A 12,657-nucleotide genomic window follows, 5' to 3' on the forward strand; every position below is an offset into this window, starting at 1 on the left:
GCCCAAAAATATCCACAGGTTTAAGAGAAAAAGTAGCATGGGAATGTGGCATTTATAACAGTGTAGTTTATGTTTTTTCCAAAATATTTTGCGATGTAGTATAAGTAGTTCATAATTTCCAAATAAGACATGGTTGTATTTTAGGCGTAGCATAGGACTAAACTGGTATGAAAATGACACGGGGAGAGAGACAATTAAATAAAAAACAGCCCTAAAGCAGGCCGCAAGTATTGAATGTTCCATAAATGATTTATTTAATCATTACATTTCTATAGAAAAGTTTTATTCACAATATATAGTGACAAACTGTCACAGAAATGAGAGTGATTGCGATAAATGTTCATGCAACAGCAGCTTTGCACTTTAGTTATTTCTGATTTAAAAAATTAAACCTCTCCAGTCATGCTAATCACATAATTTTGACCTGCAGTGTTATGAACAAGGTGGATAGTGTGACTACAACAAAAATGTCTTAGTTTGGATTCAAATTCTTTCATAATATGAAAGTTGTCATTGTATCTTGAAACATGCACATCTAGTTTTCCTCTGTATCCATTTCCAAGCTCTTGACAAATCATCTTCTTGTCAGTTGTTTTATTTAAATAATTCCAAGAGGATCTGCTTGCAACTGTGGTTGTATTAGCTGAGGTTGTAGAGGTGGTGGTAATTGTAGTGGTAAAATTGGATCTACCATCTGTACTGGGTTCGAACCTGGAAGCTGATGTGCTACATTGTCAGACATTTCTGAAATTTCTCCACCATAGAAGAAAAACTGGCATTGTTGAATGACTGTTTCTATTACTGATTGAAGGATTTTGGTGGTTGACAGGAACTCCCTGTTTTCAAAGTCAGGTCTCATCAAAGTAGGCCAGAAACATATAGATAAGTTATCTGCAGTCATAAGATTGGTTCTGCTCTGTTGACTAACTCTATAATATGAATAAACGAAGAGTTAATATTTGATTGAAAATGTACCTGAAAATATTATATACCATTACTTTTTAGACATTCAGCAGCTCTCAGTTAGAAGACTGAACATTGTGTCCTGAATATAATGCAAGGACAAATTAGCCTCAGACTTGTGATCATTCTCAAAGTTAAACAGGCATAATTACTTAGGAACTCCTTAAATCTACTATTTCTCTGCATGAATAGTAAAAGCAGAAAGATCTAAGGTCTATTAAAACAGAAAATGGATTGTGTAAGCAGTTCATACATATGCAAAAGCGCCAATTTTTTCTTCTTCAAGGAAGCAACATCCTAATCAGTCCCAAGTTGGATTCTAACATTATGACCATAATAATAATGACCATTTAATCTATTTCACAGCTACTTTTATACATAGCTTTGTAAAACAAATGTCTACACTATTAAAATGGATTTATATTAAACTGTGTGGGTACACTGTCAGAAGTAAATCCACAGACAATATGAGTGTCTTTTCCCTACTGAGGTGTTTCCAAATCTGCACTGAAGGGTTTGAAGACTGTCTATACTGCATAATGACTGAAGCAGGATTAAATGAGATAAAGTGACTTTGAGATAAGCAAAAAATTACCTTTGACACCTCTAATTCTATGGCAATTTACTATTCAGGATAGACACTAGGTCCCAAGTTGGTGTAATGAAAACACCAGTGTAATTTGATCTGTACTTTATGGTTTTAACAACTTGAAACTAAAGCAGCAAAAAAGTGTGACCTTTGAATCAAACGATAACACACACACACACACACACACACACGGTATATGTTTTTAAGATCTGAGAACAACTTTTTTCCTATTCTGTAGAACTAGAGAATTGCTGCTGTAATTCTCATTTGTTATTTGAGTAAAATAACTTTCTGTATGAACTTATGACCTTTTAATTTAGGAGTGAATAATCCAAGATGTGTAGACTGGTAAGATGCTCATTTAACTATATAAAGGTAAATGCTAGATTAAGTCAAGTAACTCTCTGATCAACCCTCCTAAATGAGAGGGGAACAAATCTGTCCAGGTTGATAATGTACATCATTAAATACATTTTAATGTTTGCATGATCCATTTAATATGGTATGGTTTTGTGTACTTTTACATCCTTATAATTTAATCTGAATAAAACAAGTAAGTCTTTGTCTTTTCATTTCCTGATTTTTCAAAATCCAGAATAAGACTATTCCTGATGTGGAAGCTTTATTTTGGGGACTAATTACCATTACTCAGCAATTCTTAAGTTTACAATCTCAAACACATTTGGGAAAGATTTCAATTTCCTAGGAAAAGATATACAGTGGGGCAAAAAAGTATTTAGTCAGCCACCAATTGTGCAAGTTCTCCCACTTAAAAAGATGGGAGAGGCCTGTAATTTTCATCATAGGTATACCTCAACTATGAGAGACAAAATGGGGGAAAAAATCCAGAAAATCACATTGTCTGATTTTTAAAGAATTTATTTGCAAATCATGGTGGAAAATAAGTATTTGGTCAATATCAAAAGTTCATCTCAATACTTTGCTATATATCCTTTGTTGGCAATGACAGAGGTCAAACGTTTTCTGTAAGTCTTCACAAGGTTTTCACACACTGATGCTGGTATTTTGGCCCATTCCTCCATGCAGATCTCCTCTAGAGCAGTGATGTTTTGGGGCTGTCGCTGGGCAACACGGACTTTCAACTCTCTCCAAAGGTTTTCCATGGGGTTGAGATCTGGAGACTGGCTAGGCCACTCCAGGACTTTGAAATGCTTCTTACGAAGCCACTCCTTCGTTGCCCGGGCAGTGTGTTTGGGATCACTGTCATGCTGAAAGACCCAGCCACGTTTCATCTTCAATCCCCTTGCTGATGGAAGGAGGTGTTCACTCAAAATCTCACGATACATGGCCCCATTCATTCTTTCCTTTACACAGATCAGTCGTCCTGGTCCCTTTGCAGAAAAACAGCCCCAAAGCATGATGTTTCCACCCCCATGCTTCACAGTAGGTATGGTGTTCTTTGGATACAACTCAGCATTCTCTCTCCTCCAAACACGACGAGTTGAGTTTAGACCAAAACGTTCTACTTTGGTTTCATCTGACCATATGACATTCTCCCAATCCTCTTCTGGATCATCCAAATGCTCTCTAGCAAACTTCAGACGGGCCCGGACATGTACTGGCTTAAGCAGGGGGACACGTCTGGCACTGCAGGACTTGAGTCCCTGGCAGCATAGTGTGTTACTGATGGTAGCCTTTGTTACTTTGGTCCCAGCTCTCTGCAGGTCATTCACTAGGTCCCCCCGTGTGGTTCTGGGATTTTTGCTCACCGTTCTTGTGATCATTTTGACCCCACGGGTGAGATCTTGCGTGGAGCCCCAGATCGAGGGAGATTATCAGTGGTCTTGTATGTCTTCCATTTTCTAATTATTGCTCCCACAGTTGATTTCTTCACACCAAGCTGCTTGCCTATTGCAGATTCAGTCTTCCCAGCCTGGTGCAGGTCTACAATTTTGTTTCTGGTGTCCTTCGACAGCTCTTTGGTCTTGGCCATAGTGGAGTTTGGAATATGACTGTTTGAGGTTGTGGACAGGTGTCTTTTATACTGATAACAAGGTCAAACAGGTGCCATTACTACAGGTAACAAGTGGAGGACAGAGGAGCCTCTTAAAGAAGTAGTTACAGGTCTGTGAGAGCCAGACATCTTGCTTGTTTGTAGGTGACCAAATACTTATTTTCCACCATGATTTGCAAATAAATTCTTTAAAAATCAGACAATGTGATTTTCTGGATTTTTTCCCCCATTTTGTCTCTCATTGTTGAGGTATACCTATGATGAAAATTACAGGCCTCTCTCATCTTTTTAAGTGGGAGAACTTGCACAATTGGTGGCTGACTAAATACTTTTTTGCCCCACTGTAACCTGAATTAGCAGAAAGGGCAAAAGTACCTACCACACAAGCCACTTGCACAGTACTAGTTAGAACCCCAGTACAATTCATCAACACTCACAAAATCATATCAATCACATTTAAATAAAACAGAATAAAGTACAATTACTAACTGTGTATTAGCAATATGCCATAAGGTGTAAATTACAGCATTTTTAAGTCAGCACAGGAACAGATATAGATCTTTTGAACAGAAATTTCCGAAAGTATGTCCTACTGCTAAGAAGGACACATCTCTACTGCTTATCAACCCTGTCAGTCTTGGTGGTGGGTAAAAGAGTAAGGGCTTCCAAAGATAATTTGAAGAGATTCATATAAATGTAAGCAATCCTTCAAAAAACCTGTTAACTGCTACCTGAATCCATAGATTCATTAAACCATTTCATTTAATGAGGCTTGTGCGTCAATGGACAACAACGTCACGCCCAACTGCTACAGAAATATGGATAAGGCTTTCATAGAATTTTTATGATTTACACATAGTTGAATGTTTCATGCAAGCATCTTCATGCATAACAGATTAAATTTGTCAAGAACATATGATTAATCTTTCTGACAAATATTAATAAAATTATTTATTTGTAATTGATATTTGGTAAAGAAAATACCTGTTGAGATGAGTTATTACATATCTGAATACGTCATAATTCACTGGATGGAATTTCTTCACAATTTCTTTTAATTCATAGAGCCTTTCTGTCTTATCAAGAATTTCTGTAAAAATAAGATCATAAAAACAAAAATTTCAAATATTAAACACATAGATTAGCAGCTCAACGCAGTATTTCTACTTTGGGACCCAACACGTGTTTGGACACTGTTATGAGGGAATGTTGACCTATATTAAAGTATTAGCCAGTAGTTAAGTTTTTCTCAAATGTAGACAGCAGTAATAAAACTGATTTCTTGCCTGTTGAGTGGCAAACATTTGAAGGAGTAAGTCTGAAGTAACATTTTAGGGAACTTCATATTGAATAAATGTATGTGAGCAAATTGCCACTTGTGCAAAAGATTTCCCCTCTTGTCTCCATGAATGACAATCCTCTGGAGATATGCATGGTCTGTGGAAGACCTCAGAACAGAAGTGGAATCATGCTATCAATGAAGTCCATTCCATTGGTGGGCAGAGAAGTTTGATTTCACCCCTTAAAGACGCAGAGTTAACTAATTTAGTTTAGTATGGTGAAAACACAAATAATAAAACAGAATAGGGCAAGATGGTGTTTAGGCTAGCAGTGTTAGTTACTTAAAGTTTATATGTGATGTTGTATCTGAGCCATCTGAAGCTCTCTGGGGTTACCTGGAGTGCTATCTAACTGTATAGGCACATATGAGAAGTCATGAAATGGGAAATAAAAGAAAAACATAAAAAATCAAGTCCAGGATCTGTGAAATCCTCAAAAGGCACCAAACAGATTGAAATGAATACAGAGTATAGTAGGTAAGAGATAGAAAAAGTTAATTGATTATCCATAACATGAAAAGAAAAAAGAAATCACTTACTTGATGCTTCAACTAATTCTGGATGCAGTGAGTAAGGAATTAAAGGATCTGGGAGATCTGCAAAGAAAGCTTTAAGAGCTCCTGCCACAGCATTTACTGTTATATCCATAGATTCCAGACTGATATTATGATCTATAAAGCAATATGAAACAGTATATTAGGAATGCAAAAGTTTCTACTATACATTTCTCAAGAGAATTCACTCACTATAAATACAAACATCAATTTTCAATTTAAATTATCTTTTTCACAAGTGCTACTATTAAACCTTTCCTATATCTATGGATTGCATGTTTCCTATGTGAAGAATTTTGCATTTCTCTATTAAGTTTCACTTTCATTTCTCTAAATTATCAAGATTGCTAGAGGATTAGCTATCCCACCCACTTTTGTGTCATTTACAAATCTGATAAGCATTTCCTTCATAAGAGTTATTAATTAAAATGTTAATGAGTACAGGACCCAGGACTGAATTCTGTGGCACACCACATAATGCCTGACTCGTCTGTGGCCATACTACCCTGAAAACACCTGATCTTGTCTGACCTCGGAAGCTAAGCAGAATCAAGCCTGGTTAGTACTTGATAATGCCTGACTCTGGCTTGATGAGGAACCAGGAAACTCTGTTTAAAATCAATCTATTTATGATCTGCTTTAGATCCTTTGCAGGTAATAGTGTCACTCCCAGTCTGCTGTTCCCTGGAACTCACTTTCCATTTTTTAAAAATAAGGACCTTTTCCCTTCCCCAGTCATTTGGAATTTTTTTCATTCCTCAGGATTTTTCAAATATATTATATAAATATTCAGAAAGACCATCAGCAAGTTTCTTCAGTACCTAAGATGTAATTCATCTTGACCTTCAGATTTAGGCATTCAAACTACAAAGACATTAATCTATCAGTCTCAAACTTCATTTCAGCCCATCTGCTTTCCACAATTGCCTAGTGGGACACTTGCATTGATGTTGGAAAAGGTGGGCGAACTGAGTAGTTCTGAGTAGTTCTGCTTTTCTTTGTAACCCACTAACATTTTGCCATTGAGAAACAATTACATGGAATGTTTTCCTTTTATTCTGACTATATTTAAATGAACTATTTTTATTGTTCTTAGCATCTTTTGTCAACCTCAGCTCATTTTGCCCTTTTCTGACAGCCCTTCTATAGTTCTGGGCTACTTGTTTATACTTGTATATAATGACCTCTTTCTACTTCCTGTAGGTATCCTTTCTTGTTGTGAGATTTTTACTAAGCTTCTGAGTGATCACTTCAGGTTTTTCTGCTGTCCAGATTTTTCTCATTAGAATTACAGGTATTCCTCACTTACCGACCACTCATTCAGCAACCAAACTTACAACAGTGCTGAAAAAATAACTTTACAATCAATTTATGACCATTTATGACATTTGTAGGGTCCCTCAGTCACATGATTGCTATTATAATCAGTACGCATTGTCCTGTGTCTGACCTGTTGGTTCCCCCCCCCTTGCAGAATGGAAAGATTGAAGAAGTGATTAGAAGAGTATAAGCAGGCACACAATGGGGAATACACATTGAAGCAATGCACTGGTGCTGGCAGCCATGAGCACACTCAGCAAACAGCTGGTGTATTCCCCATTGTGTGCCTGTTACTGTACTCTCTTCTAATCCCTTCATTTCCAATCTCTCTGCTCTGCGGGGGGGGGGGGGCAGAGGAGAGACTACCTAGGGAAATTGCTTGGCAGGGCACTTCTTTTCCAGGCGGGGTAGGGGAGAAGAGGGGCTGTGGTTGGCACATGAAAGGGGGAAGAGGGCAGGGAAGTGCCAAAGCGACTTGGACATCGACAGGCAGGGGAGACAGAAGTGTGCGAAGTACAGTGATACCTCGGGATACGAACGCCTCTGCTTGCGAATTTTTCGGGTTACGACCAGCTCTGGCCCCAAAATTTTACCTCGGTTTGCGAACTCCGCCTCGGGGTACGAGCCATTTTCCGCCCGTGCCACGTGGTCCGCGGCCATTTTCTGCCCATGCCACGTGGTCCGCGGCCATTTTTCCGCCCGTGCCACGTGGTCCGCGGCTGTTTTTCCGGCCCTGCCGCGTGGTCCGCGGCCGTTTTCGCGCCGCGCCGGGCCGTTTTCGCGCCGCGCCGGGCTGTTTTCGCGCCGCGCCGCGCCGCGCCGCGCCGGGCCGTTTTCGCGCCAGGCCGCGCCGCGCCGGGCCGTTTTCGCGCCGCGCCGGGCCGTTTTCGCGCCGCGCCGGGCCGTTTTCACACCGCGCCGCGCTGCACCCGGCCATTTTCGCGCCGCACCACGCCGCGCCCGGCCGCTTTCCGTGTGGTCCGTGGACGCCAGAACGGATTAACGGTAATTACATTGAACCTTATGGGAAATTGCCTCGGGTTGCGACCAAATTCGGGCGGAGGGCGGAACGGATTAACCGGATTTACATTGAACCCTATGGGGAAATTTGCCTCGGGGTGCGACCAAATTCAGAGGGCGGAACGGATTAACCAGATTTACATTGAACCCTATGGGGAAATTTCCTTCGGGTTACGACCAACTCGGGATACGCCCAGAGTCACGGAACGGATTAAGTTCGTATCCCGAGGTACCACTGTATGTTGTGAGGAAAAGTTTGACTGAAATGGGAGGACTGCAAAGGGGCCAGGACTTGCAGCTGCCAGCACCAACACATTGCTTTCGATGTGTATTCCTCATTGTGTGCCTTTTTACCCTCTTCTAATCCCTTTCTCTCCAATGAACGTAAATACAAACGTTAATTCCCTCCTTGTTAATTATCCAGCACTGGAATGAGCATTCCAAAGGGCGGGGGAGTGGTTAGGAGGCAAACAATATCCATAGATGTGAAACTGATTACTCTTGTCAATTTTGAATGGAAAGCAGAGTCATGGTCACATGATTTCCCACTTAGTGACTGCTTTGCTTAGTGACCAAGTTGCCGGTCCCAACTGTGGTTGCTAAATGAGGACTACCCATATATGCATTAAAGTATCTCCCTTTTTAGGAACTCCCACCCATCTCTAGCTTTTCTCTAATTAGCTTCTCTTCCCATGATTAAAATGATTGAGTCCTTTTTGAAAAAGCTGTATTTACTGTAGTACACCACATTCCAGCAAATTCTTAAAATACAAACATGTTGCATCAGCCTAAAATACTCACCTTGAATAAGCCACACGCTAAACTGTAGACAATTAACAGACACAACAAATCTTGAGACATGAAAACAGTTTCCCATTCAAACCGAAAATTTTGGAAAACCTATTTATCCATCAATCCAGGAGTCCAAACTGATAGCTGACCAAATTCTAACCTTGCCTTGCACCTCTCCCAGTTTAGAAAAAATTGGCTTTTTTCTATTTTTATTAATATTTATTAAGTTCTAATATTTAAGTAGAAATCAAATTTGATGGCACACAGAAAAAGCAAGTACTGGTTCCAAATAATCTGAAGCCTTGTATAAAGGTCAGAGGAAAGGTGTTAAAACCTTTTACTAGGTTTTGTAGGGATGAAGAAGTACTACTTGGAGTGGTAGCAAAAGCTGATAAATTTACCTGTCCAAGAGCTGCTGGCAAAAGGGTTAAATGAACCAGTGCAGAACGGTAAAAGAACAGTTGCTGGGCTGTGAAGCAAACTAAAATATACTCCAATGTGCTAACAGCACAAGAATAAAAAGTAACACAGTTATTTAAAAAAGCTTTTATAGCTGCCCATATTATGAGCCACAACCTTGGGTAGCTCACAAGAAAATAGAAACAGTAAAAAAATAAACAACATCAATATAAAGTCCTGGCGCCCCAGGACAATATTTCCGCCCCTCCCTCAACGAATCTTCTTATTGGGCTCCAGTCTTATTTGACCCAAATGCTTGTGGGAAGAGTCATCTTTTTAAGACCCTCCAGAAAGTGAGGAGTAGAGGCTTGCCAGATCTCTGGGAGAAGGGCATTCCACAGGGTAGGGGCAGCTATTGAGAAGGCATGCTTCCTAGGTCCCATTAGATGACAACATTTAAGATAAGGGACGTGGAGCGCACCTTCCCCTATCTGACATGGTGAGATGGACAAATACCCTCCCAGAGAGGCAGTTCTGCAAGGAACCTGGTCCCATACCATTTAGGGCTTTAAAGGTAATAACCAGTACCTTGAATTGAACCCAAAAAGCTGGAAACCAGTGCAGCTTACACAGCAGTGTTATAATACCGATGAATTGTGTAATGCCCAAAACTGTGTGCACTGCTACATTTTGGAGCAGTTATAATTTCCAAATGGTCTTCAAGGGCAGCACCATGTACAATGAGTTGCAGTAATCCAGCTGCAGTGACCAGGGCATGACTGATTGTGCTTCCTGGTCCAGGAAAGAGTTTGATTGGTACACGATGGATCTGTGCCATGGCTACCACCTGCTACTGTAGCAAGAACCTTGAGTCCAGGAGGACCCCCAACTTGCGTACTAGCTATGTCCAGGGGACTGCTACCCCAGCAAGAGTCAAAGACACCTCACCAGACCTGGGGGTGGGGGCAAAAACCCAGAGCCACTTCATCTTGCTAGGGTTGAGTCAAAGCCAGTTCTTCCCCATCTGGATCCTTACAACCTCCAGGCACTGGGGCAACACTGGGATAGTGTCATTTGGCCAGCCCATGGTGATGTATAACTCAGTATCATCAGTATATAGATAACCTTGTGCCACCTTGTGCCACCAGATGACCTCTCCTAGCAGTCTGATGTGGATATTAAAGAGGAGAGGCAAAAGACCTGATCCTTGAGGCATCCCATATTGCAGTGGCCTAGGGCTTGATCTGACCACCCCCAACACCAACTGGAATCAGTCACAGAGAAAAGAAGAGAACCACGGCAAAACAGTGCCCCCTACTCCCAACCCTTGAAGCTGGTCCAGAAGGATACCATAGTTGATGATATCAAAAGCCACTGAGAGACCCAGGAGGGTCAGGACAGATGCACCATCCCCATCTTGAGCCCTCCAAAGGACATCCACCAACACAATGAATTCTGTCTCAGTGCTACAGATCGGTCTGAACCCTGACTGGACCCTGACTAAATAATGTTAGCAGATAATGTTCCTATGGGTTCTGAGGCTAAAACACAGTGAAAGCTCAAGAAAATGAAAGGAAAGATTCTTCTGACCATATGAAGCCTATCACAGTGGCAGAGGAAAAAAAAACCAGTTCTTTCATCTGAAGGCTGCTACTTATGTTTGGCTTTGGCTCTTGCTTCTACTGTCATAACACTGTGTTATGATTTGAGGGTAACATATGAGTGGGTGAGAAATAGAAATTTCAAATGATACACATGCACACAGGATTTATATTAATATATGTTTCATATAACACTTTTTGGCTTTCATTGGTGCTGTTTGTTTTTTGGTGTTGCTGTTCTTCCAAATAAATCCTAAAAAATAGTGATTTTTTTTTTTTTGGTTTATTCTACATTAGTTCTTCTGGGTCAGAGATTGCAACTCAAGCCTCTTGTTCTACTAGTGAGCCATATAAATCTATTTTGTAACATGATGCCTATCACCACAGTAAAAAAACATGGTGGGCTATATTTTGCCCAATTTAAGCAATTTAAACGGTTGGAATAGAAACATTTTACCTCACAGAAGCTTTGCACTCCACCACCATCTTTAAAAGTATCCCCAAACCCTAAATTTGAGCAGTGTAATATTTGATTATTTGGGAGGCTATAAACTGGATGCCACAAAGAGTCTATTCTTACTATATCTCACTGGTTCTGAAGGACATTATGCAGAAAAAGAGGCTCTGAAATTGAGTAAAATAAATTAATTAACACTGAATTAAATATCAACATACCAATACATACTGCCAACACATCAAATTAGAATTTAATACACTTAGATATTCATGTTATTCAATTTCTATGATTAGCTACTATAAAGATAGTACCTTAAAAGAGTTTTAAATATTGCACTAAAACAGCATTACATAGTTGTGACTATGTAATCACAACAAAGGTTCCCATTACCTTGGTCAAATTGCTTTTGAATGTTGTCTTGATCTGTTTTATTACCACTAACACGATAGAGACCTTCAGTACACAGACCTTTGGGGAAAGGAAGCAAACATCACAGGATGGTATTTCTAGGTACAATTAAGTCACTCACATAATAAAGAATTCTTCCAACAAAAACTGTATGAATATTAAATATATTGTCTTGATCTGTTTATAATTTATGAGGTCAGAAGACAGTGAAATGCAAAAAATATGGAATGCAATTATAGTTTAAGTTTAAAACTATATGCAGCCACTCATAATCTATAGATGTAATCTAAATAATATTGTGGCAGAAGGTAAAGGTATCTTATTTTAACACATGATAATGTGTTTTGGGAAATGGAAGTACATTTCCTTTCTTTAACTGAAAACTGAAGTAAGGAGCTGATGACCTGGTCTAATTTCATAGGGTACATAAAAAGAGAACTTTGCAATACTGCAAACTCTACAACTTATTACAGATAGTCCTCACTTAATAACTCTAACTGGGACTGAAATTTCCATAACTTGTTTCTTACCTGTATCTTCAATAAACTGCACACACTTCTCAACAAAGAGAGGGATGGGTTTTTCAGGTGTAACCAGATCTTGTAGGGGCATCCCAAAGTAATTACTTTCCCAGTTTCTACGAGTTGGTGGGTTGAATGACTTTGTTTTCTTTTTTTGCTGCAACAAAACAACATTATCAGTCAAGAATATCAGCAATTGAAGTAAAAATTCCCTAATAACTACATGATATTAGGCAATTTTTCACATGACAATGTTAGTTTGAAGGTATTAATTTATATCATTAATAAAAAGAGTAACTGAACTTTTTCACAGTGCCAAATCTGTTTTCAGGGCAGGGATCCTCAATCTTTCTTAAAATATGTTGCAAAAAATAACTAATGGTTAGTTTCTCATTCATAAAACGACTGCTGTGGACAAAATAACCAATTACAAAGTACTGTTTACCTGAATGCTACTTCACATCCTACACCTAAACCTTACTTATGCACTTCATACTATCACTGCTTATGTGTGTGCTTTTGCTGGACAGGTTTATTAATTAATTTAGAAGATTTATGTAGCCACCTAACTTGAGTAATTGTGACTCTGGACAACATACATCAAATATCCCTCCCCCAAAAACAATACTGTATGACAAATAAAAAATTGCAAATGTGTTTAGTTGTGAAAGAAGACTGTGAAAGCTTATTGTAAGCTTTTGCTTTTGGTTAAAGACAA

The 12,657-nt window shown here is 39.4% G+C and overlaps 1 protein-coding gene across 2 annotated transcripts in view; it reads right to left on the bottom strand.

Annotated features, from left to right (window-relative positions):
- Window positions 1-230: 230 nt before the first annotated feature.
- Window positions 231-12,657, bottom strand: part of ARHGAP5 (Rho GTPase activating protein 5) — a 39,988-nt gene continuing 27,561 nt past the window's right edge. For both annotated transcript variants that reach the window (XM_007437427.3, XM_007437428.4), the window contains exons 4-8: window positions 11,949-12,096; window positions 11,401-11,478; window positions 5,407-5,538; window positions 4,512-4,617; window positions 231-929 (exon numbers count right to left, since the gene is read on the bottom strand). In XM_007437427.3, the coding sequence (XP_007437489.1) occupies window positions 599-929; window positions 4,512-4,617; window positions 5,407-5,538; window positions 11,401-11,478; window positions 11,949-12,096 (795 nt within the window). In that variant the 3' untranslated portion in view covers window positions 231-598. The remainder of the gene's footprint in view (window positions 930-4,511; window positions 4,618-5,406; window positions 5,539-11,400; window positions 11,479-11,948; window positions 12,097-12,657) is intronic.

The sequence above is a fragment of the Python bivittatus genome, unplaced genomic scaffold (genome assembly GCF_059951505.1).
Source record: "Python bivittatus isolate LINGU-HERP-01145 unplaced genomic scaffold, Pbiv_v1 ctg000480_np1212, whole genome shotgun sequence".
Lineage (NCBI taxonomy): Eukaryota > Metazoa > Chordata > Lepidosauria > Squamata > Pythonidae > Python > Python bivittatus.